The sequence below is a fragment of the Megascapheus bottae genome, chromosome 27, assembly GCF_031878675.1.
Source record: "Megascapheus bottae isolate mThoBot1 chromosome 27, mThoBot2.hap1, whole genome shotgun sequence".
Taxonomy (NCBI): Eukaryota; Metazoa; Chordata; class Mammalia; order Rodentia; family Geomyidae; genus Megascapheus; species Megascapheus bottae.
Genome location: NC_143535.1, coordinates 7,210,493 through 7,235,777, shown reverse-complemented (window position 1 = coordinate 7,235,777; position 25,285 = coordinate 7,210,493). Strand labels below are relative to the sequence as shown.

Genomic DNA, 25,285 nt, shown 5'->3' with positions numbered 1-25,285 from the left:
ACAGAACAACTCACCATGCCCATCTCATTTTTTTTTAGCACAGCAACAAGCCATTTCTTATGTTTGATCCGATTACTGTGATCTATTTTTTGATTCTGTAGCCACTGACTCCACATACATCTTTATTACTACACAAGAAAAACTGTTACCCTGAGGTTTAAATTTCCTTATGTTCACCACCTTTTCCAAGAATATAGCTCAGTTTTAAAAATAAGACTCATGAAAGCAGAGGTGGGAAAGAACAAATGGCATCCGAGATAAAGCTTTTGGTTTGCTGCCTCAACTCTAAAGTGCCAGTATGGATTCAGCAGTGACTCAAATCCTGCTAGCCCATGATTGTGAAGTGCTTAAATAAATGGAAACTGAATCTCTTATCTGGGGTTGGTAGTCTAAATCACCTGAAGGATTTCCCAACAACCACATATGAACAAAACACCAGAACTCAGCTCTTCAGCCATTAGAGTGAACAAACATGTACTAAAAATTACAACCTTAAGACAGTCACTAAGTTAAATCCATACTCATTAAGGTACAGTGTAAAGTATATATCCAAAATATCAATATTCATGATAAATAAAAAGGAGAGGATACATAAGATACTGGAAATCAACCTGCACATCAGGAAAATGGTGAGTGAATTAACCACCACATGGATGACTTATTATTAAACTGATCTCCACGTGTGAATTGGGCTCATCATATATTTCATGTTCATATCTTTGCAGAAAGTATTAGAAATGATTTAATAGCCACCTTATTTCCAATTTCATTTGCTGACTCAACAAATGTTCATTGAGCATGTACTATGGGTAGGACCATGGGCTCTATGCTGCTTAGGTTCTAAAGAAATATAAGAAATGACCCGGAAGTAGTGCTGTGGCTCAAAGTGGTAGGGAAATAAACGAGCAAAAGAGCTCAGGGGCAGTGTCCAGGCCCTGAACTCAAGTCCCATGACATAAGTCTACAAATCCAAAATCCAGTACTGAAAAAAAAAAAAAGCCAGAAACTGTTAATGAGAAAGGACAGAGGGAAATGTTAATAAAGATGTGTGTAAAGACATAAAGAACAATACCATCCATTATTTTTTTTTTGCCAGTCCTGGGCTTGGGCTCAGGGCCTGAGCACTGTCCCTGGATTTTTCTCAAGGCTAGGGCTCTACTACTTGAGCCACAGCACCACTTCTGGTTTTTTGCTATGTATGTGGTACCGAGGAATCAAACCCAGGTCTTCATGCATGCTAGGCAAGCACTCTATCACTAGGCCAAACTCCCGGCCCCTATCCATTATTTTTAATAGGAAAAACAAGCTAAATATTATGTTTTAAAAATGTAAGAAATTCTACTACAGAAAAGTTGGTGGGAATGGAGCAGAACAAACATGTTTGAGCCATGTTAATAATTTATGTATTCAAGAACTAAACCCACACATGTACAAAAAAAATAGAACTGAATATAGACAGAAACAAATGAACCCAGATATGTAATCACACACACATTCTCTCTCTCTCTCTCTCTCTCTCTCTCTCTCTCTCTCTCTCTCTCTCTCTCTCTCTCTATTTCGGAAACAAAAGAAGGAGGGTGGGAAAGAAGGAAGCAAGAGTATGCAAAATAAAAGAAAAAGGGTAAAGACTAAGGAAATGGGATTCTAGATTAAGAGAACAGAAAGATAAAAAACTAATCCATGGCATGGTCTCTGACGGATTGTGGATCCAGAAGGAGGTAGAATATTAATGAACAACTGGAGAAAGTTGAACACAGACTAGATACTAGATGATTATTATTATTAAAGTAACATTAATTTTATGTAAAAATGGTTACTGAGGTAGTACAGGAAAATGTCCTTATTCTTGGATGGTACATACAGAAGCATTCAAAGGTGCTGTGATGCCTGATACTTGCTTTCCTGTGGGTCAGAGAAAAAACAAAAAACAAAAAGATGTGAAAATGTTAGATTATTTACATACAGCAAGAGGACAAAAAAGTTAAAATTTGATGAATCAAAGTAAGGTAAATATAAGCATTCATTGTCATTGTAATCTTACTCCAACTTTACTGAAATAGTACCTACTTTTCTACCAAATGCCTATGAGATAACTATAGAAACACCACTTCTATATTAACTATGGTGTATAAATACAAGGTTGATTAAAATAAACTCTTGAGTCAGGAGTGTGGCCTAGTGGCTAGTGTGCCTAGCATGCACAAAGCCCTGGGTTCAATTCCTTGGTACCACAGACACAGAAAAAAGCTGCAGATGGTGCTGTGACTCAAGTAGGAATAGCTATTTTAATAAAGTCAGAAACAGACAAACATCAGGCAGACAGATACTTCCCACTTGAGTAGATGGACAGGCAGGTAGATAGACAGTTCCCACTAAAATGTATACTTATACATATGATGATTTTATTTTATTTTTACCATTTTGCAAGGGAGGCTCTTTTTGCAGTTAAGGCATAAGCAAAGCCTATGCCTTCCTATAATCCCAGCTATGCAGAAGACCAAGGTAAAAGGATGATAGTTTGAGATCTGCCCAGGCAAAAATTACAATACCCAAGCCCAAGTGGTAGAGCACCAACATAACAAACAAGGTATACAAGCTTGAAGTACCGAGTTCAAACCACAGCATCAGGCACAATGCCCTAATGCCTGTAATTCTAGCTTCTCAAGAATCAAAGATAGGACAATTACAGTCTAAGGCCAGCCTGGGCAAAAGCTTAAGATCCTACTTGAAAATCAAAATGCAAGTCCTTGGGTGTGGTTTAGTAGCAGTAGCAAGTAAAGGTCCCTGATAGTATCACTTAAAATATAAAATAAAATGAAATGAAATAAAAGCACCGGACTTCATAATGTAACCTAAACTAGGTGTTCTGCATGCCAGCTCAGCTTGATGGAGATTTGCTTCAGGAAAAGGGAAAGGATACAACTCGCCCTCACACATTCACTTGATGAGTAACAAAAACAGAAGGGACAGAGAAGGCACTTCACAAAAACTGTGCTCACTCACAAGATAGGCACGAGGAAAAGTGAAATTCAGTGTCATTTAAGCTAATCTCTACTTGAACCTCTTAAGAGATAAAACCATTTACGCAGTAATTTAGTGCTAAATTAACTTGTTTTTTTCCTCCTATCTTTGAAGTTTTCATTGTTTAAATAAAGGTTTCTGGGAGAGAGAAATGAGGCAGGCGATGTTCTGTTCTATTCAGAAGAGAGATCACGATGATACATAAAGTCTGGGTAGTTTGGCTTATCAAAGGTACATTCAATCAAGAGCCAAATACATAACCACATACCCTGACCTATAACCTACTCCCCTGCACTCCAAAATACTCAGTCACATTTTTGCATCACTGTATTATTACACTGCTGACATTTTTTTATGTTTCAAAGATGGAAGAATAAAGGGAAAGGATGACAGACAAGGCAAAAAGGAATTAACCACCACATGGATGACTTATTATTAAACTGATCTTCACGTGTGAATTGGGCTTATCATGTTTCATGTTCATATCTTTGCAGAAAGTATTAGAAATGATTTAATAGCCACCTTATTTCCAATTTCATTTGCTGACTCAACAAATGCTCATTGAACATGTACTATGGGTAGGACCATGGGCTCTATGCTGCTTAGGTTCTAAAGAAATATAAGAAATGACCCAGAAGTAGTGCTGTGGCTCAAAGTGGTAGAGAAATAAACAAGCAAAAGGGGCAGTGTCCAGGCCCTGAACTCAAGTCCCATGACATAAGTCTACAAATCCAAAATCCAGTACTGAAAAAAAAAAAAGCCAGAAATTGTTAATGAGAAAGGACAGAGGGAAATGTTCGGCAATCAGTCTGAAAATCAAAGATTTCCAGATTTGTTGTTGTTGTTGTTGTTGTTGATTAAGCCATTAATAATTCACTCTCAACGTTATTTACCAAAATGCAACTAAATTATCTGACCTGCCGCCATATGACTGGGTTTGCCTATCCAGTATTCCTCCCAAAGACGAATATGTTTCAAATACTAGGTAGTAAAGATCTGAGCCCAAACACACATCTCTGCCATTTCTCCAGGTAAGTTTTTCTCAGTACCAATATGCACCAGACTCCAGTGCTTTTTACTGTTAGGTGGCATAGCTTGGAGAATCTTCACAGTGGCTGATCTCAGTCAAGACCCTTCCATTTTGATTTTTAACCCTTACTTGTAAAGGAATTTACAAGTAAATTGCACCAACCTGCAATAGTCAAAAACACTATTTTCAAGCCGTAATAATCCCAATATTTAGCTGGGCTTCATTAAACAGTCACAATATATGTTCAACATCCTTTTCTTTCTTTTTTCTATTCCCCTGTGGTATTAGCCTTTGAACCCAGTTTTGCACTTGCTAGGCAAGCATTCTACCACTTGAGCCGTATTTTTGCTTTGGGTTATTTTCAGATAGTCTTCTGCTTTTTTTTTTTTTCCTCCTAATTTGGCAATCACTCTTCTATCTACGCCTTCCGCATAGCTGGGGTTCCAGACATGCTCCACCATCATCCAACTTGTGTGCTAAGATAAGGCCTGGCGAACTTTTGGCCTAGCCCACGGCTTAGCCAAGCCACGTTCCTCTCAATCATTGCCTCAAAGAAGTTGGATTCACAGGTGTAAGCCACTGCACCTGACTCTCTATTTTCTACATTCTGAACCTGAAATTTTCCATGAAAATCATAGTAATGTGGACACCTTCTGTGATGGCAGTTAAAAATGCACGTGTATACACCGGTAAAGCAGGAGGAAAAACATGCCTATGGGATAAATAGACAAGTGTTTGTTTTGGTTTTGGTTTTTCCTCAAGATAGGCAAGGAGAGCCAGCCATCCTTCAGCTATGGGGCCAAGACAAGATAGTTAAAAGAAAAGCAGAGGAGCTTTGTGCCACCGCTGCCAACAGAAGGCTGATCAGCAGAAACACTTTCTTCCTCGGTTTCACAGGAGAAGGAATCAGTCTTCCAGTCCCACCAGGATTGGGCTGAAAAGTAATAAGAAACGGACGTAATTAGAGGGGAACAGTGAGAGTAACTGCCGAAGGATCAACCTAAAGACAAAAAAAAAAAAAAAAAAAAAAAATTGGAGGGGAGACTGGGTTTCACACAAGAAGTAAAGATTTTGATATTCAGTTTCTGAAAAGTGCCAGGATCCTGTCCTGCAGACAGAGAACTGCAGTAGATGTACATGGGTTCTCTCTGGCTGGAAGAATGAGGTTGAGGAGGAGGCACTGACTGCGAAATATCTCCTGGTAAAACATGGTTTGCGGTGGCCACTGAACTTTCCAGAGAATGTTGTAGAAAACCAATAAGTCCCCATTTAATTTCAGTCCACGAATGAAAGCTAAAAAAAGGAGAAGAAAGTCTTCAAATGTAGGGGCTGTGGAGACTCGGTGGCTGGTGGTGTCATTGGCAAAAATGGAGATTTTTAAGACAAGCTGATACCTGTGGTAAAAAGATGAAAAGGGCTTCAGTGTTAACTTTCCGGTAAATACTGGACTAGTGGAGATATGGTGCAGACGATGGGAGACAGGGGATGGGAAACCTTTGTTTGCGGAAATATTCTTCCCTAACTCTCCTAGGGAAGGCGTAACTTAATTCCAACCTGACAATGTCTTCTCCTGTTGGATGGCTGAAGAGGGAACTTAGCCTCCCTTCCCACAGAAGTCTGCCAAAAGCAAGATTCTTCTCGGCATTTCTAAAAGTCCTTGTCACTGGAATATCAGCTTCAAACACAGAGTAGCATTTAGATATATGTCAAAGCACTTTCATTTCAAGTCTATTAAACATTCTCATATACCTAGATCAAATGTGGGGTCAAATCACTGTATTCCAGTAAAATAGACACTAAAAGATACAACCAACCTTAAGATTGGTCACCTTGTACAAGATACCTGCCAGCCCCCACAGGCTTCCTTAGTGCTGGCTTTATTTCAGCCTTAAATATCCATTTGTCTTCTGCCTAACAATGAAGGCCACAGATCGTTTTGACTATGCATGTATCTAAATACCTATATCTCCCTTTTCTCCAGCCCAAGTTCATGGCCAACAGCACCAAAGCTTGTGAGGACCAGTTCTGGAAGATCTTCAAAGGCAAGCTGCCCATTAACCACAACAGCAGCTGCTGGCTATAGCCTGTAATTTCAAATCTCTGAAAAAGAAATTGTGGCTTCTGAAATTTAAACAAGGAGGTGCCACTTGTAATTAGAACCATTCCAGTGGGTTCTTCTGTTCATTGATGGTTTCCAAACAAAGGGTTTTGATTCCATTTTAGTAGTGCTCCCCCTGCCCCACACCCTGAATGTACAAATTCCTTTGTACATTTTTTTGTGCAGTGGCCAACTCAGGAGGCGGGTTTTTTTACCTGGCCAGGGTCTTTCGGACCTCTCAAAATCATCTGTGTAATTACCTATCTGGCTAGAAACAAACAAAAAAAATGTGACAGGTTTATGGTCTGCATTAAATAAAACATGTAAAAGCCTCTTTAAAAAAAAACTCACATTTCACAAATCTTAGAAAATATAGAACCAATCTATTTTCGGAAAAAAACAAAGAAATTCGAAATTAACTCTGAAGCAGCTCAACATTTTTAGGTGTAACTTGTACAGCGTATCACAGAACCGTGGAGATAAGTACTAAGAAAAGGTAGTAACCTTGTCTCTCCTTATCACCCCTTACTCTAACCTCCCTCCAATAAAGCCCAAGTATTTACAGCTGATATATGGCCTTGCCATGTAGAGAAGACATTTTGCTCATTTCAGTTACTGAACACAGGCTGAAATTAGCACTTAGCCAGTTAGAAATGGAAAAAAAAAAGGTATTTTTCTTTTAAGGAATATGTTCACAAAATGTAATGGCATTTATACCATGGAGGCCTTGAAAGATAAATATATGATGGGGTACTGGGAAGCCATCAAACTAAAATAAGCTTTCCCTACAAAAGTCCCGAGATACAAGGTACTCATTATGGAAAGAACTGGAAATGGCCAATCTGGACAAAGGCACAGAGGCCACAGTTGAGGGATTAGCTGCAATTACTGCATACTTACACAACCATATTTATACACCATTATAAAACTCATTTTATACCATCCAGACAAAACCGTGCTCAAAATAAACCAACCCCTAAGAAAGGTCTCCCATTGTAAGCAATTGTCGCATTCTGGCTTCTGCTTTGCCATTAGCCACTTCAACCAGCCTTCATTCTGCTTTCCTCCCAAGAAGAACAAGAAAGAGTAAGGCAAAAACTTCGTCTATCCAGTTGAGAATATGTATATGTATGCAGATAACACTAACTCTCAATGGGGAAAAGAAAAGAACTCTATCTTAGTGACTCCTCTAAGTAACTGTATGAGAAATTACAGAATAAAAAAAAGATATGGCCAGGATTTATTTGCAATAATCTAGGAAGACTCGGAATGGAAGAGATAGCTGGACAAGAGATGGGTAACTACTGAATTGGATGTTTTGTATGCAAAGTCAAATACGGCATATTTTACATTTTCATGAAAATTTCACATACAAACACAATGGGAGGACAAGAAAATATGACCAATGAAAAAGATCATCTTGCACAAGTTTTTTTTTCTTCAAAAAGAGAGAAAAAAAAATTTTCTTCAGCTTTGTCTCCGTTAATGAAAAAGTGCTAAGACTGTTAACCTATGTTCCTGTTCTTGAATGAGGAATGTTTCTTTTTCTCTTTCCTTAGTTATATAGAGCCAGATCTACTGTTAATCCTGAAAAAGATACAAAAAAATCAAGTATCGGAGTCTTTTGAAGCCTAATTTTCCCAGCTTTGTCTCATAAGAGGACACAAACCTGCCACTCTCCCCCAAGAAGATATTTTGGAAAACACACCTGCTGTGGCAGCCAACAAAAGTCCAGAGGTTGCAGAAGGATTTATCATCACCAAAGACAAGAACTGATCTTTGGTTCCCAGAGGTAACTCCTCTTGGTCCATGGGTTTTATTACTAGAGCAACAATTAATCTTGTTGCTTTGAGAATACAAAATATATTCAGCCAAGTTAGCTTCCTCTTGTGCGCTGTATCTCCACTGGGCATCCCTCCCAGGAGGTGGATAGAAGGTCCCACTTGGCTGGGCATCAAGGAGCTTTTCCCCACCCAGGATCTGCAGCAAACTCAGCCTCTGTTCAGTTGTGAGCAAGGCCCTTCCCTCTCTGGGCTTTGATGATCTCACTTCACACTCAAGAGGATTTCTTAAGCTGGATTCTATTATCTGTCTCCTTTCCAAAATTCCATGATTATAAAACTTTCTTCATATTTTTTAAAAGAGCTTTTCTGGTAAAATATTAAATTTTCGACAAAGCATAATTTCCAGGTACGGATATTGTACAGGGTGAGTTTTTGTAGACTGTGCATATGTACGCATATATAAGTAGGTGTGCATTTTTATCTATCAGTACACATGCATATACCTACACACACACACTGATATTAGGTGCTTATACAGGACTAATTTCTTCCAACTCAAAGCAGCAAATTTTCAATTCTGCAACAGATGTCGCTGTGTGATTTCTCCTTTCTGTGCTGGATTTTCAGCATAATGGTCAGTACTATTCTTACCAAGAAAGACATACAAATTTTAATTCTTTGGGTTTATTTTTTGTACATTTTCTGTGTGTGCTGTTGAATTTCCTCTCAATCTAAGCTATAGATTGCTCCTACCAAGAAATTTACCCATTTAAATGGGTCTTTTGTTAGAACACATACGTGCATCAAGCACACTAAAATATTTTCTTTCTAATCTGAATTCTGAGTGATCAATTATACATTAAAATGTCACATACAAAGATCTGGAAAGAATGAAACCTTTAATATTCAGAGAACTATCAATTTTTAAAGACAAAAAAATTAATAGTAAAACCCAAAGAACAATAAAAATTAACTTAATTACAAAGGTAATATGTTACCAGGTGTGGGAAAAGTGAAAAAAAAATTAATTCTGAAGCACTATTAATGCTAACAGAAATTTTAGGTTAAATTTTCACATTTCTTCAAAAATAAATATAGTAAGGCTAATGTAATTGTGTAAGGCATCTTGCCAATCTGACACTATCATCCTTGACACACATCATGGAACAGTGACATCTCTTTTCCCTTCAACCAATATATCTTCCAAGGATTATCAATCTCAACAGGTAGCTAGCACTTTTCTTCTGATGAAATACAGGGCTGCCAGAAAGGATTTCAAAAATCCCCCTTTGAAACCCAGGAGATAGTTGCCTTCTGGGATTTCAGAGGGGGTGGAAAGAGAGGAAGTGAGTCCCGACCAACTCTGATAAGAACAAGTCAGGAAGTGAGAGAGAGGAAGAGAAAGTGGCGTCTTCCCTGTCCTACACCCCTGAACCAGGAGAGCCATTGGGGAAAACTGGATAAAGCATGTACAACATCCATATGAATAAAACTCTTTGTTCCGCAGAACTGCCTGCTCTCTTATTCCCCCCTTTTTCGTATTTGTTCATTTCAAAAGATTGCTCAATGGGTCTCTTGTTCCTTCAAAATGTCCCAGGCAAATAATGCAAGCTTGTCTCGTCACACAAGTCGCTAAATGAAGCCTTGTGCGTCTCCAGTGACACACAGTAAATATAAAGTGGCATTAATGAGGGATATTTTATCAAAGCTATCACAGGCAAGTGCAAGTCCCTCCTGCGGCTATTCAATTTGATGCAGGGAAAGGCAACAATAGCAGGGCGGCACTTTTTGTGAAGTCCCTGTCCCTGGTATGCAAGCCCCAACAGGCGCCGGCAAGCAAAACTCAGCCTGGGGCTCCCCCATCGCCACCACCAATCTTCAAGTCATCAACCATCTTCTCTAATGCTAAAAAAAAAAAAAAAAAAAAAAAAATGTAAAGGATGTGTGGATATGAGCGACGGTGGGTTCATTCAGGATGCAAGACAACATCGTGCTTGTACCTGAAAGGTACCAGGAGTGAGTAACACTGTTAAGAAAATTGCATTCTGGCTGCATTTCTTTAACATCCATTTCATCCAAACACCACAAGGGAGATAGATCGGAGATTTCGTAGGAGTAAGGGGCTGGAGGAAGGACTTGCTTCAGTTACCAGGGAAAACAGAACCAACACCAATGCACAATGGCCTGAACTTGATTTCCTAGCAAGGACATAAATGAAACAAACATAACGAAGGTAACACCAAACCTAATGAAGGCAACACCAACAGGTTTCTCTAACCCTAGGAATGGCAAACAGAGGCCTCTGAGACAGCGTCAACTAAGGGGACTGAGAAAGAAAAGTCCCCGGGTGTCCCTCTGAAATGGACTTCCACAATGGGGCAGTGGGGCAGGGAAGCCAAGACCCTCTCCCCCTACCCACCCCCCAAAAAATCATGTTTTTTTTTTTTAAGAAACTCAAAGGTAAAATATTAAAGAAAATCATCTCATCCCCTCCCTGCACATCAAACCCAATTACTTTCTAATTTGAACACAATCTGATAACCGGCGTACAAACAAGGATGTACACAGGAGCAAGAAGCTGCTTCCATGGTAACTGGCAACAGAATTTTCCTGTAGCTTTGATGTGCACGCTTGAGTTCCAGACGGCTCCTTTCTAAGTCAGCATCCATCCCTGGCGGGGAAGGCAACTTCTCACCGCGAGATACTTACAAATATAGTAGCGCTGTTACTCCCCGGTGCCATCAAGGAGCAGGCTTGACAGGGGAGGCATCCTCGAATCCTCCTCTGCCCGCAAAGCCGCGCGGCCTGGCGCCCATTTTCGGTGGAAAGGCAGCATTCCCCGTCCGCGCTCCCCACCGTTCCGGTGCAAGGCTATTGTTGCCTCTATAATGCAGCAGCAGTTACCCAGCCTTTTACTCACACTCGCATTTAACTGACACTGGCGCTTTTTTTTTTTTACAATGCAGCAGCACGAGGGATCTGTCTCTCAGGAGCATGTTATCGAACCCCCCCCCCCTTCCAAGTCGGTTAGGCAATCACCTGAAATGAAGTTGTAACCACGCCGGCATCTTCTGAACCCAATTACCTCCTAACTCATAAATTAAGAATTCAGAGAAGAAAAACACACATAAACAACATCCGGAGACAGACACTGGCATGGAAGGAAAAGAAAGGAGGGGGGGAAGGAATCTCAACGCCGGAATGGAAGCTGCTGCCAGACTCCTTACAACCCCCCCCCAAAAAAACAATCGGGTCCCCCAGGCAGTGGATTCACCCCCAAGACAAGCTCCCTCTGCCAGCCTGCCGAGGGGGGCTGTCAAGACGAGAAAGAGACCATCAATCTGACATCTCCCCAAATTCCGAACCCAGCACCCCCCCTCTAGACACCCCCATTTCCAACGACGTGTCTCCTGCGGTGTTTACATAACTGTGTGTCCTCTAGCGTGTCAACAAAAGGCTCAGCCCGGGCGGAGAGGCGCCCGTGGGGTGGGCACGCCGGCCGGCCCGGCTCGGCGTGGGGAGGGCGGGCGCGCTCTCCGGGCCGGGGGCTCCGGCAGGTGGGGGCTGAGCTCGCGGCGTCCTCCGCCACTTGTTGCTGCCGGGTCCTGCGGCTCGGAAGCCGCAAGGTGGGGCGTCACAGGCGCAGAGCCCTGCAGCACCCGGCCGGCACCCCCCTCCCCCGCCAGCACCCCGCCGCCCCCACGCCGCCCGAGTCCCGGCGCCTGGCAGCGCGACTGCCGGGCGAGCGTGGCGCGGTGGCGGGAAGGGAGGCCGGGCGCAGCGCGGCGCGGCCGGCTCCTCGGCGGGGGACGAGCTCCGGATCCCTTTTGTTAGCAAAAGCAAACACTGCCCTCTTCTTTCCCGACCGCGCCAGCGCGCCCGGCACACGGGCAGCCAGCACCCGGAGCTCCCGCCGGGCGTGCGGAGCGGCGCCCGCCCCCGGGCAGCTTCCCAAGACCGGCCGGGCACGCGGGAGGCGCCCGCGGGGGACGCCCGCAGGCCCCGCCGGACGCCCGCCCGGCCGCGGAGGCCGCGAACGCCCTCGGGCTCCGGCAGCCGAGACCCCCGGCGTCCGCCCCCGGGCACTCGGCGCGTAGCGGGCGTGCGGGCTCCCCGCGCTTTCCCGCAGAGGCGGCGGCAGCTCCCCTCCCCCGCGCAGCCTCCAGCCGGGCTGGGCCGGGGAACTTTCCCTGCCTGGAGCCGGGCCAAGGAGCCCCGCAGCCAGGCCGAGCCCAGCTCGTGAGGGGCCGACGGGGCTGAGGGGCTTCGATCCGCCGCCGGGGGGAGGAAACGCGAGGGGCGTGCAGGCTGGGGAGAGGGAAGCCAGGCGGAGCGCGGGGTGTCGGGGGACCCCCGAGAGTCGTCCGCCAGCCGAGGCTGGGCGGGATGGAGAGCCGGGGGACTCGCTGGAGCCGTGGGGGCGGACGGGCAGCGCGGGGAGACCCGAGGACCTAAGTTGCGGGGACCGAGCGAGTTTCGGAGGGTCCGGAAGACATGGGGGGGTGCCCCGGATGCCTCCCCGGCGCCCGGACTCCAGACCCCGGCCCCCATTCTCACTCCACTCCGAACCCCGCGCCGAGCCGGGGAGAAAAGGTGTGGGTGCAGCCATCTCCGGGGGCGCTCATGCCCGGCCTGCGGGCCGCGCCGAGGGGCGCCACGACCCCGGGGCCCCGAGTTTCCTCTCCACGCTCCCAGGGCTTCGGATTTGGGAAGTGGGGGGGAGGTTGTCATGGAAACGTCCCCCCCGTCTTCCACCACCACGGCTTACTGGGGTGTCTGGGGGAAGATTTCGGGGCCAACCGGCCGGTGCCAACACCTACCTGTGGGGATCAGTGCCGCGGCCGAAAGGAGCAACAGCAGAAGCCGGAGCCGGAGCCCGGGAGGCGCCGCCGCCGCCGCCACAGCCGCTGCCGCCACACACTGGGATCCGCTCGGCAGCACAGCACTCGCCATGTCGGGCACCTGCCTCAGACTGGCGGCGGTGGCTGCCTCGGGAGCCCGAGCGGACAGCTAATGAGATGCTAATGAAATGCACTGGAGGCGGGGTCCAGACCGGCCAATCGTAGCACGGCGAGCCCAACCCGGCTCTCGGAGGACTCGCCCCCTCCCCCACCCCGCCCCTCTGCGCGGCAGCGCGCCCGCGCCACGGAGGGGCGGGGCCGGGGGCGGGGCGTATGCAAATGTGTTTACGTTGGAATTTGTCTTGCTTCTCCCGGATCAAGGCAAAAGTGTTCTCCTGGGCGCCCGGCGCGTGGGGGGCTCGGGCTCCTCTGCGGGGCGGGCCTAGCCTCCCGTGCACCTTTCCACCTCTCTTAGGAACGCGTGGCAGCAATCTCTGCCTGGGATCGGCACGGAGGCGGGCTGGAGAATCTCCTTCCCAGATTCCTCGCTTGCCTCTCTAACCTGCGAGCCAAAAAAAAAAAAAAAATCCTTGCCGATTTCCGTCTTTGGGAAACTGAGGTTGTGCTGGAGTAGAGCGTGAGGCAGCCAGCAGGTCCCCGGATTGACAGCACAGTCGGGGAGCAGTGCCTGCGTGCTGTGCCCGCCCGCGGAACCGGCGAGCCGGCGAGCGGGAGAGGCGGCCCGGCAGCCTAGCGGCCGACTCGTGCATGGACGGGAGGCCGGGGCCCGGCTTGGCGCTGCAGATTCTGCGGGAAGCTAAAGGTGGGGGTGCACCCTCCGGCTTCCCAGTGGGTGGAGGGTCTCCTTCCTGGCTGGCTGTGTGCACTGCGTGCGATATATAGTATATGTAAGGCTGCGCACACACACACACACCCCTACCGGGTCAGGCCTTCGGGGGGGGCGGGAGTATGGGGAACTGAGGACGGACTCAGTGGGAACAAGGGATCCATCATGATCCTTCTACTCAGAACCCCCTCCTCTAAACCCCCCAGGCTCCCCAGCACCGCCCCAGGCAGCTGCAGACCAACAGGTGCTGGCTTCCCAGTGTTCCTGGGAGAAGTGTTCCTCTTGAAGCGACTTGAAGCTCTGAACTCTGTCTCCCCGAAATTATCTTTGCTTTCTTTTCAGCCAGGCAGCTGGCTCTCTTGTCTGCTTTTTAATTACCTATTTTCCTTCCCCTCTAGAAGATCGTATGAGCTCTGCCCCTCGGTTGCTCAAGCATCAAATTGAAGGACGAGCCATATTAAGTGTAAAGGTTTATAATAATTTAAGTATTCATAGACTGCCAAACAATAAGATGTAGGAAATACAATTTGCATAATAAATATCAATATCACAACAGCTAAAACAAACCATGACAAATTATCTGTGGCTAAATGACCAAGAGATGACTGAATGTAAAAATGCTGAGTCTGAGTTATAGAAGAACCGTACCAAGTGCTTTCTCCAGCCCTCACCTCATAAAAAAAAAGAATAAATAAATAAATAATACATATCAATAAAGGAAGTTGAGATCAGCCAACCCACCAAATGAGTTACATTTTAAAACAGCCTTGTATTATCCATTATGCATAAACTAATTTCAAGGCTGCCCTGTCTTTGCAGGCCTGGATATTCTGCTCTGTAATTCGAAGCCTGGATGCAGGAGTTACATACAGGCAATCCTCCAGAAGTGAGCAGAGATCCAACAGCACTTGGTCACCCCAATAGAGTTCAGTCATTGAAATCCCACCTATTGTTACTTACAACCTCTAGAAGCGAATCAATCCATACTGGCACCAATGCAAAATAATGTTCCCCCGAAATCAGAATCTAAAAAATCAAGTGATATTTGAGCTACCACGTCAGGTCCCATGTATCGGGGACACTACATGTCAGGAGCACAGGACTGGGCACATAGTAATGTTAATGTGTTCTATTAACATTACTGCTCTCATGGGTTGGAGTTCCTGTTACAAATTTAGCATGCATAATCTCATTCAATCCTTGGCATGATCTTCAAAATATAAACAAATACTATCTCTCATTTTAATATTTTAATCACTATCAGAAAGATTAAGCACTGGCCCTAAAATCTTAACATGTATTTTGCAAGCAGAACCGTGCAACTAACCACTATGCTGTACTGTGGTTCAATAAATATCTGCTAAGTGAATGAATAAATTTCACATTATAAGACATGAATAATAAGCGAAGGATAGCTATATTTTTAACATAAGGTAAAATATGCCAGCCACCCAGAAAAGTTTTTTTTTTAATTAAATAACAGAATTGAAGTATACTCCTAAGGAAAAGCAATCTTCATAAGGCTGATGCTGTAAGAGAATGTAGCCAGGCCCCAGTCCTCCCACACTGAGAACGCAGTATGGGGACATTGGAAGATGTGGAGTGTTTTCATCTCCCTTCATTCTCTTGGCACATCAAATGAACACCTACTCAAATTTCCAGTTGGCAATGAACAGCACGGGACATTTCTATAAGAAATGCTAATGCTGTATGACTTTACCTCACTGGAGGAATGCAAATAGCTTTAGAAATTTCTACTGAAATACCACCTGGGCCATGGATTAAGGAACTTACCCAATTTCTCAGGTATAGGACCTACATCCTAGACACCTTTTGCCATGGGGGGGAGGCCTATGTGGGAACCAGAGGTGAGGATTTAGGGTTAAGCGTTGCTCCTCCATCCAATAGCCATGCTCCTCTCCCACCCCCGGCTCTTTCACACTCAGGATGTCACCAAGTGATTTAACATATGGAACATGTGAAGAACGTATCAGATTCTCACAGCCGCGAAGTACAAGTTATGACTACTCTGGCTTTCTCATAGTAAAGCTCGTCATTTTCTGCTCCATGGACTAGAACTCCTAGCCAAGTACAAGCTCCAACATTTTCCCCCTTGCTACATGGATTGAACCAGTTTTTAAACCCAGATGGTGTTTTTGCCATTTATATCTGATAATCAATTGTTTTGTGAATTTAATTTTTCAAGAAAGAACTGAAATACTTATCAGAATTACAATCTGGGTGCTACTTGTGTTCGAATAAAATTGCCACAAACACACACACACACACACACACACACACACATAGGACAGATACACACAAAGCATTAAGAACTCAGTCCTTTTTTTATTTTTTGAGAAACATTAAAGAGAGAAGGAGAGGCTTTATATTATTGCCTCCACTGAAACAGTTGAGAAATGTGGGTAAACATATCTGAAAATAAGCATTGAGGGAGGATTCATGCTTGGGAGAAATATATCAGTGATAATGACAACTAGTAACATCTTGCTTGTTAAAATTTTACAAAACAAAAGCAAAGAAGAAACAAAGGCAAATTATTAGGAAGAGGAACAAAATTCATGAGATAACTCTGAACACAATATGATATTTAGAGATGGAGCCTTTGAGGTATGATTGGATCTTAGATAAGATCATGAGAGCAAGAATACCTTCTGGTATCAGTGGTCTTATGAAAAAAAGATAGGTGGCTCATGCTTATAATCCTTAGTTACTCAGGAGGCTGAGATCTGAAGATTATGGTTCAAAGCCACCCTGGGCAGAGCAGTCCCAAAAATGGGAAGTAGAGCTATTGCTTGAGTAATAGAGTTCCAGCCAGGAGTGGAAAAGCTAAAGACAGTGTTCAGACCTAGAGTTCAAGTCACAACACTGGCATTAAATAAGTAAATGAATAAATAAGGATGAAACACCAGAGTTTTTCCTTTCCCTTAGCCTATACAAAAAGAAGGCCATCTAAGCACATAGCAAATGGCAGCCCCTGCCAGCATGGAAGAGGATCCTTAACTGACTCCAACCATTTTGGCACTTAGACTTCTCATCTGGAGAAATGAAAAGAAATGAATTTCGGTTGTTCGAGCCACCCAGACCACAATACTTGGGCTGATATAGCAGACTGAGTAGATAAAAACAATCCTATGCTTCAATTTACATTATCAAAATATGTGTTAAAATTATCACAGATATCAACATTCACACACCAAAAAATTCAATAAAAGTAAGTTAGCATTGTTAGATTATTGGACTGCCCACAGACTTATTAGAATGTACTTTCTTACATTCTTAGAGTAAATACTATAATAGTTTATCTTTGCAGGAGAGAGGGGAATCTTTATGAAATACAAAGCCAGCCTAAATCTACTCCTAAATGAGTAATTTTTTTTTTTTTTTTTTGCCAGTCCTGGGCTTTGCCTCAGGGCTTGAGCACTGTCCTTGGGCTTTCTCAAGGCTAGAGCTCTACCACTTGAGCCTCAGCACCATTTCCGGCTTTTTGCTATGTGTGTGGCGGTACTGAGGAATTGAACCCGGGTCTTCGTGAATGCTAGGCAAGCACTCTACCACTAGGCCAAACTCCCGGCCCCTCCTAAATGAGTAATTTAACACGTTCTCCAAAGGTTTTTTTTCATCTAAAGTCACAGAGTTGACGATAAACCCTTGATTATCAGTTTGGAAGAAAGTAATGAAGTAGGTTGCTGAAAACTACACATAAAGTGGGTCAGGGTGGCGTGCCTTTTCCTGTGAAGGGGAATTTATCACAGGGACCCAAGTCATAGTTTCCTCAGTCAAATATTTAGGAATATATTCAAGTTTCAGTGGCTGATCCAAATACACACTCAACAGAAGAAGAAGAAATTTACACAGGGTCCCCATGGAACAGTCACTATTAAATTTCTGTAAATATAAAGATAAATGAAAAGGCGCATCTACCATCCAGGAACTCAAGCACGATAAAGAGAGAAACATGCCACAATCATTGTATACAACTCGTGTTTTATAAGATGTGTGTGTAGCTCTACGTAAACAGAAAAGGACAGCATCTAAATATTCTCAGAGGAGAAGCATGAATCCATATCACGGGACAATATTCTTCAGCTGAGTCTTGGAAATTGAATAAGACTCCTTACAATAGACTGGGAAACTGTTAGGATCGTGGAAAGATTGGCCTAGAGGCACAGACTCTAAGGCTCAATGACTTGGGAAAGCATAGTATATATGTGGGGGATTATAAGCAGAAAATCTGGTTTATAGGTTTCCAGAGGACAAGTGGCAAGAAAGAAACTAGAAAAAGAAAGTACATAGGGACAAGGCTATGCCTTTCTAAGAAGTTTCTATAGTTTACTGAAGGTAATGGAAATCCAGTAAACTAGTAGAATCACATGACCATTTATTCTGGTTGTAGGGTGACGAATGAATACTACATTTGTATTACAGTAAGAATTGGTACTAGTCACCTATGACAAGATGGAGGTATACAATAGGCCTGAGCTCACTGTTTGAGTGAGGGATGAGCACTGTGGAGAAGGTGATCGTTTCGCTGTAGGACACCATTGGCTTTGAAATGTCAATGTATTATTCAGCCAGGCAATAGATCATCTAGATTTATTGGTCTAGAATTTATGAGAGCCACCCATGCTGGAACCAAGAGCATGTAGGTGGAAATTGAAACTATGGACTTGGAGTGTGGAAGGGGTGTGGAAATCTCCCAGAAGGAGTACACTGGAGGACTTAATTTAAAAAATAAGCCAGAATAGCTGGACAGTGGTAGCTCATGCCTGTAATCCTAGACACTAAGAAGGTTGAATCTGAGGGTTATGGTTCAAAGCCAGTGTGTGCAGGAAAGGTTGTAACACTCTCAATCCTGCAAGCTACTCAGAAAAAGCCAGAACTGGTGCTGTGGCTCAAGTGGCAAAGCACTATCCTTAAGCAAAAGAAGCTCAGCAGTAGTGCCCAGGCCCCAAGTAGAAGCCCAGGGCTGGTGCATGAGAACACACACACACACACACACACACACACACACAGCCATAAATACCACATATATATGTATATATACGTATATATACATATATATATATATATGTTCTTTCTGGAGTGGAATGAGCTCCAAACAATGAGCTTTAGGGATTCAGAGAGACCAAAAATGAGCAAAGAAGCTAAGGAAGAAAGGAGCAGTAAATAACCATCCCAACTGCTAACATGAGGTCAAAGATTATTTGACATTGGCATTAGAGATAAAATCCCATTATGTGACCAGCTTCACATTTGTGTAAACAGTATGATTAAAGTTTGACCAAACAAGGCAAGGACTATGGGCTAATTTTACTTATCTTGCCAACAGGGCAGGAAGCTGTGATTTGCTAGTGATTTTCTCATATGGAAAAATAGCATTCGAGTTTCCCGATCTGACATCCAATTTCATTGACACTGACAGCCTTGGATAGGATAGAGGGACTGTCACCATTGAGGTAACTCAACTAACTATCACATCCACACCTTGGTTTTTATTTCTAAGGTAAAATATGATTGGTTATAATACTGCAAAAGTTTTCTCCCATACTTTAAAAGTCATATTTTTCCTGAGATGATATCATAATTGTCAGATGAGGTTCTCTGATAATTCCATAACAGTACACCACAACTTCCCAGGCAGCAGGATTTCAGAAAGATCCATTAAATGCAGACATTGATATCTATAGATTTTCATAAAGCTGCAATATAAAATAGCCATATTATGAATATGAGATTGTATCGCCCATGCTGCTAAGAGATGACAATGGTAATAAAACTCTTTGTAATATGGGTTGTAAACAGGACAAGTTCTGAATAGAAATTGTCTTGATCATCTATCTTACAGTCCCAAAACAGGCAAAGTTTTTAGGAGAATGTTCTCAAAATTCCATCCTAGACGTCTTCTGATAGTCTCGTGTAAGCTTTTGTTTTTTTCCTTATGGTCTCATAGAACATTCAGTTCTCTGAAATGCATGTCCACTTGGATATTTGACTTTTGCTTCTTCATCATTCTAGTTATCCCGTACCTGAGAAATGGGCTTCTTAGAGATTTATATTTTTGCACTAAAGAGTTCCTACATGTGTTCATCCTTCAAACTCTGTCAACTTAAATCAAACCCTTGACTGACTTTCAGCACACACCAAGTTTTACATTTCCAAAGGACCACATGAAGTTTAGTGATGCATTTCACATTGAAGTCAATGTCTGGCTAAATCCTATGTAATTGTTTGAAAATTGAGGGGTTTTTCAGAAGGGCGCCATATGCGGAATAATCATCTTACTCTTTGGCAGATTAAAATAGTTTTTTTTTCTCTTCTAAAAGTTATTGTGACTCTCCAAGGATGCCTTTTTCTCAGTCAGCAGGAACCCCACACGGTGCTTTGAATATCTTCTTTTACCTGTCTCCATCCAGATTATGAAGAACTGAAGTTCAGTTTGTTTAAATATCATGTTTTGAGGAAAAGCAATACTTAATTTCCGTCTTTCATGTTCTCTGACAGCATTGTCACTTGCTAAACTATTTCTCTAAGCCTTCGGTTACAGTACTAATAACTGTCTAGATATTTTATTTATGTGCTGTGGTCTGTAATGAATAACACATTTATGCAAAAATCTCAATATATCTATGATATGCCAATATGCAGAAAGGCAAACTCTCCTACAGTGCAGTTAATAAAATATAGTAAATAGCCTATAGTTTCAGAGGCAATTAGTACAGTTCGTGACTTCAATTACCCCAAAAAAAACCCTTATGATTTCTAGTAATTGTTATTTATCTTTCATTTGAAGTGTTCCTCTTGTCTGTATCAAGCTTTGGCCTAGAAATAGCATTATTAATGGGAAAGTATACAGCTTCTATTCACGGCTCTAGGGCGAGAATGAAAAATTGAAGATCAGGACCCTAGAGCTAACTATTCTTCTTAGAGAGCTACTCCACAGGACTTAGGATTGATCTGCTAGGCCATCCACTTATGTCCTCCCACCAGAGTCAATTACCTGGCTTTTCAGTTCATATAGTCAACCTGACTGGTACATTTTGCTTGCTAATGTGAAGAAAGAGAAAATCTCATCATGTCAATTCTGACTTGGAAAAGGTTACTAATTCTGAGTTGGTAAGGTCTCTGGCATATTAGTCTCCTAAAAGAGGTACTTTTTGCCACCAGATGCCACCAACTCAGTTTTTTCCTTCCCTACCTCCCCATCACAGAACAAGCTCCCAGGTCATTGGTCCAGGCTTCTATCTCCAGACAGTGATAATACATCAATATCCTAATAATAAGTGCTCTCCCGAAGAAGCTAACCAGAGATAGTATAACCACGGCATTAGATATTTAAATGACACTGCCCCTTCCTTGAAAACTTACAAGGCATCTATCACCCTTATATTCAAGGAAACAATGTTATGCTGCTAAATTACATGTGTTCAGCATCTATTGCAAATAGAATTTCTGATTTACAATTTGCAAAATTATCTCTTCCACCCTCTGGGTTTGCATTGTAGCTCAACCAGGGGCTTTTATTCAATATGTGTTTTGTTATAAAGAAGTAAAAGAAAAGGGCTCTCTTCTGCCTTTTCCCCTCCTCTATAGAATGCACTAATAAAAACAGCATCTTTTGATTGAGAAGAAATCCTATTGAGGACCTAAAGGCCTGTCATCATAGAGACATCACTTCTTCATTATCTGATTCTTCTCCCAATTGGCAGTGCTTTACAGAGAAGCCACATCATTTCAAAAGCAATGATGAGGAGGTGTTTGTTGGAAATAAACAGAGGAGCCCCTAGTCAGTGAACGCCTTGGATTGCCATGGCTGTGACTTTTAAAGCCAGTTCCAAGGAACTCAGGCTTTTTATCTTCAAATGTTCAAAATTAATTTGCCGAGCCACACAGATGGGCTTTCTTCCTTCACTAAAATTGACTTTAAAAACCACTGATGTTTAGACTACGCTTTCCATACAAAAACAGAGGGTGGTTATTTCTGGCCTCCCCTCCCCCTTCTCCTTTATGATATCATTAATTTATTTATTTTGAATAATTGAGAAATGAGGTGTGCTCTGCAGAGGGCAAGAGGACTCCAGCTAATATACAACCATCAAGCATACAACACCAGCTCAACTCAATTATCTGGGGTCTGGGGAGACTCCGACCTGCTCATTTCTGTTTCTCAGAGGCAGGCTAAAAATCACCCAAATGGAACTGGTTTGCTGAATCAGGTTACAATGGCCAATTCCATATTCTCATCATTTCAAAAGATTGCTCCTCTACTGTGAAAGGCATTGCAAATAAACACACACTCAAAAATAAATAAATAAAAGACCCACTGTCTCCCTAGAAAGACACAAACTCAAAGGGTAGGTTGGTACCTTCCCACCCCAGTATTTCTTGTAAAGCCACAAACGTCAGAATCACCAAACAGGAATTCCAAGAACAGCTCAGAAATTAGAGGATCAGGAAAATTACCAAGGCACTCTACTTGTAATAACGTCTTTTCATTTGAGAATTTTTATAGGATGTCTTTTCATATATCTAAACCCCCATACCATACATTATTTACAAACACTGTGCATTTCTGTTAAGCCTTCTGCTCTTGAAGGAGTTAACGTGTTCTGGAGGCTAGTTGCTCATTCTGTTGATTATGAAGCTTATTTATTAACTGAAGGAGAAAGCCAAAAGAACAGAAGGAAATTATTATTTGCAGAATACTATGTGCCAAGAAATGTGCTAAGTTCCTTAGGTGCATAATCTATCTTTTTCAATAGCTCTTTCCTTTATTTCTCCATTAATAGGCATGTTATACAAAAGGCCATTTCTGACAGAAACTTTGGAAATCAGCTTATTTTTATCCTTAAAATAAGGTTAAGGGAATGTTATTGAAATTTTTATGGAGGGGATCTAAATTGTCATAGGACTTTACCAAATAAAAGAAATAAAATAGATAGGCTCTATATTCAAATACCGTATTACTATTTTTCCTTGGTCAGTTGGAGATGCATTTTGACAAAGGTATATACATTTTAATCAGAGCTGAGAAGTGTGGAATAAGAAAAAGAAGAATGACTATTTCTCACAAGGTTTAAGATTATTTCCCCTAATATATATCTCTATGAAGCTCAAATGTTGCCTTCATCTTCCTTCAAAATTGCTTTCTTGGGTATTTTGAAATTAATCAGTAAAACAAATATTTATTGACCAATATACTATGGCAGAGGCTTAGAAGGATGAGAGCTATTAGACATGATCTCTCGGCTTGAAAAATATATAATTGAGTTAAAAGGGCCAGATCTGTAAAAAGTTAACAGCTGATGCCTGTGTATGAAAAGCATTGATATTGTAGAGGAATAAAGCTAGGCTAGTATATTTAAATCTGTTAAATGATTCCTCGTTGTGAAGACATAAGTAAGCAGAGAGCCAGCTTAGTTCCCCCATGGTAATGAAATCAGGAGACCTTACATCACAATTCACTATAAATGCAACCAATATTTTTAAAGCATGATATCTATATATCCAAACAATATCCCTACTAATGTTTCTGTCTCATTCTGAGTTGTCAAGTTGGAAAAAAAACAAAACAAGACCAAAACTACATGTTAAATTCAGTTCCAGGGAAAACTTACATTCTTCTTCTCACATTTCTTCCCTTTCACAAACCTGAAGGCCACAGTGATTGAATAATCTTACTCCCCAATATCCAGGATCTAATCCCTACTCCCTGAAAACTATGAATCCTGATTTAGGAGGAAAAGAAGTTTGTGCCAATATGTCTAAGGTAGGACTCCTTTAATGGGGATGGGAAATTAGCCATGTAAAATCACAATTATCTGTGTGAGAGGAAGGCGGAGGAAGATTTGATATATACATAGAAGGGAAGGTGCCTGTAAAAACAGAAACGATTTAAGCATGCTGGCCTTGAACTCTGGAAGGACAAGACCACAAACTAAGAAATGTCAGCAGCTTCTTGAATCTGGGAAAGACGAGGAATCGCTTCTCCTTGGAACCTCCAGAGGCAGTGTAGCATTGCTGACACCTTGATATGAAACCAGGGAAACACAAGTTTGGACTTTTAATTTCCAGAGGCATAAGAGATTGCATTTCTTTCATCTTAAGACATCAAGATTCCTGGTGATTTGATACACAAGGCTTGGGAAACAAAGACGCTAATGCTTATTGACCATTCACTCTGAGCCAGTTATTCCATAGAAGACATCACATTTAATTCTTATAATAACTATCATCACCATTATTAGTTGGATGGGGAAATCACAGCTCAGAGTAACTTGCAAAGATCTACCTGACTTTTAATGCCAGTCTTCTTTACATGATGGCACATTTTCTACATTTTTGTGTGCCCAACAAGACCTATTCTAATCCTACATAGATGTTCAGATACTGACCATAAAACTCAGGGAGGAAAACAGTGTGTAAATAGTAAGTGAGGCTCAGAGAGACAAAGCATATGTATTTTCTCCCAAATGTGGACATCAGATCTAAAATATAACTGCATGTAAAGATATATGAGGTCATATGCATACATACATAAATGTATTAAGTAATGTATGGTATATTCGGGGAGAATTCTAATGGTATAACTCCTTTGAACAACTGACTTGCAGTTTAATAAAATGACAACCAGGAAGCTAGACCTTGTGGTGTTGGGTGGGGAGTGGGGGAGTGGAGCATTGAGATCAACAGGTGAGGGTAGAGGAATGGAGAGAGGGAGGGTAGATGAAATCATAATAGTCAAACGTAGATATGTGAAAAGGAGATTGGGTCAATTGAGAGGACGTGTGAGGTTGGGAGAGATGGGGAAGAACAATGGAAGGGGTTACCTGGACAAGATGCATTGTACTCACAAACTGCCATCCCTGGTACAGCTACTTAAGGATAATTAAAGGTACGTATTTAAAAAAATAAAAACAAACTATGAAAAAACTAGCACTGAGAAAACAACAGCAGTCTTTCTTGTTGTAGAAGCTGGCAGTGGGATTCACCCCATAGCATAGGCCCACATAACTTGCAAGTCATTTCTAAGATTTCCTCCTGGCTACTGTTTGAAGCACAGGATCTGCAAACACTCTGCAATGCTACTTAACATCTTGGCAAAGGAGGCTTTCTGATGGAGAGAAGGGGATGAAATGAGGTGTGGGGGAGCAAATCTTATCTCCTTTTCACTTCTCTTTGATGGCTACCCTGACTTTGAAGTTGGGCAAATACACAGCATGGTAGGAGGGGATACCAGCTGCCCAGACACTACTGGCAGAAGACAGACACCTTCCCAGCCTGGGAGGTGTGCCCTATTGCAATGCATCTTCCCTGGGGCATTCCACATTGCGAGATGCCAAATATCAAATCTCAACTCATGTCCTTGGTGCTGAGGTCTTGAGCAGGACCATCCGGGGACAAAGGTGAAAAGCTGGAGTCTGAAAGCCTAATATTCCCCATTTCTGGTCATCATCTGTGACTCCAGAAAACCCAATGGGAAAAGCCTTTGGTCTCCTTTTTGCTTGTTTACTCCCTTTTCCCTGTACCATTTCCTTTGAAAATGGGTCAGAATTGTGCTTCCAATTTCAGGGAATGACCCCTCTACCTCTTCTTTCTTTTCTATTAAAACGTAAACTTCGACTAGACTTTCAATGTGCTGAGGTT

General features: G+C 42.6%; 1 protein-coding gene across 6 annotated transcripts in view; it reads right to left on the bottom strand.

Annotated features, from left to right (window-relative positions):
• The window catches only part of Cadm1 (cell adhesion molecule 1), a 310,888-nt gene extending 297,965 nt beyond the window's left edge, over window positions 1–12,923 (bottom strand). For all 6 annotated transcript variants that reach the window (XM_090319468.1, XM_090319469.1, XM_090319470.1 and 3 more), the window contains exon 1: window positions 12,754–12,923. In XM_090319468.1, coding sequence (XP_090175594.1) covers window positions 12,754–12,886 — 133 coding nt within the window. In that variant the 5' untranslated portion in view covers window positions 12,887–12,923. The remainder of the gene's footprint in view (window positions 1–12,753) is intronic.
• Window positions 12,924–25,285: the final 12,362 nt, after the last annotated feature.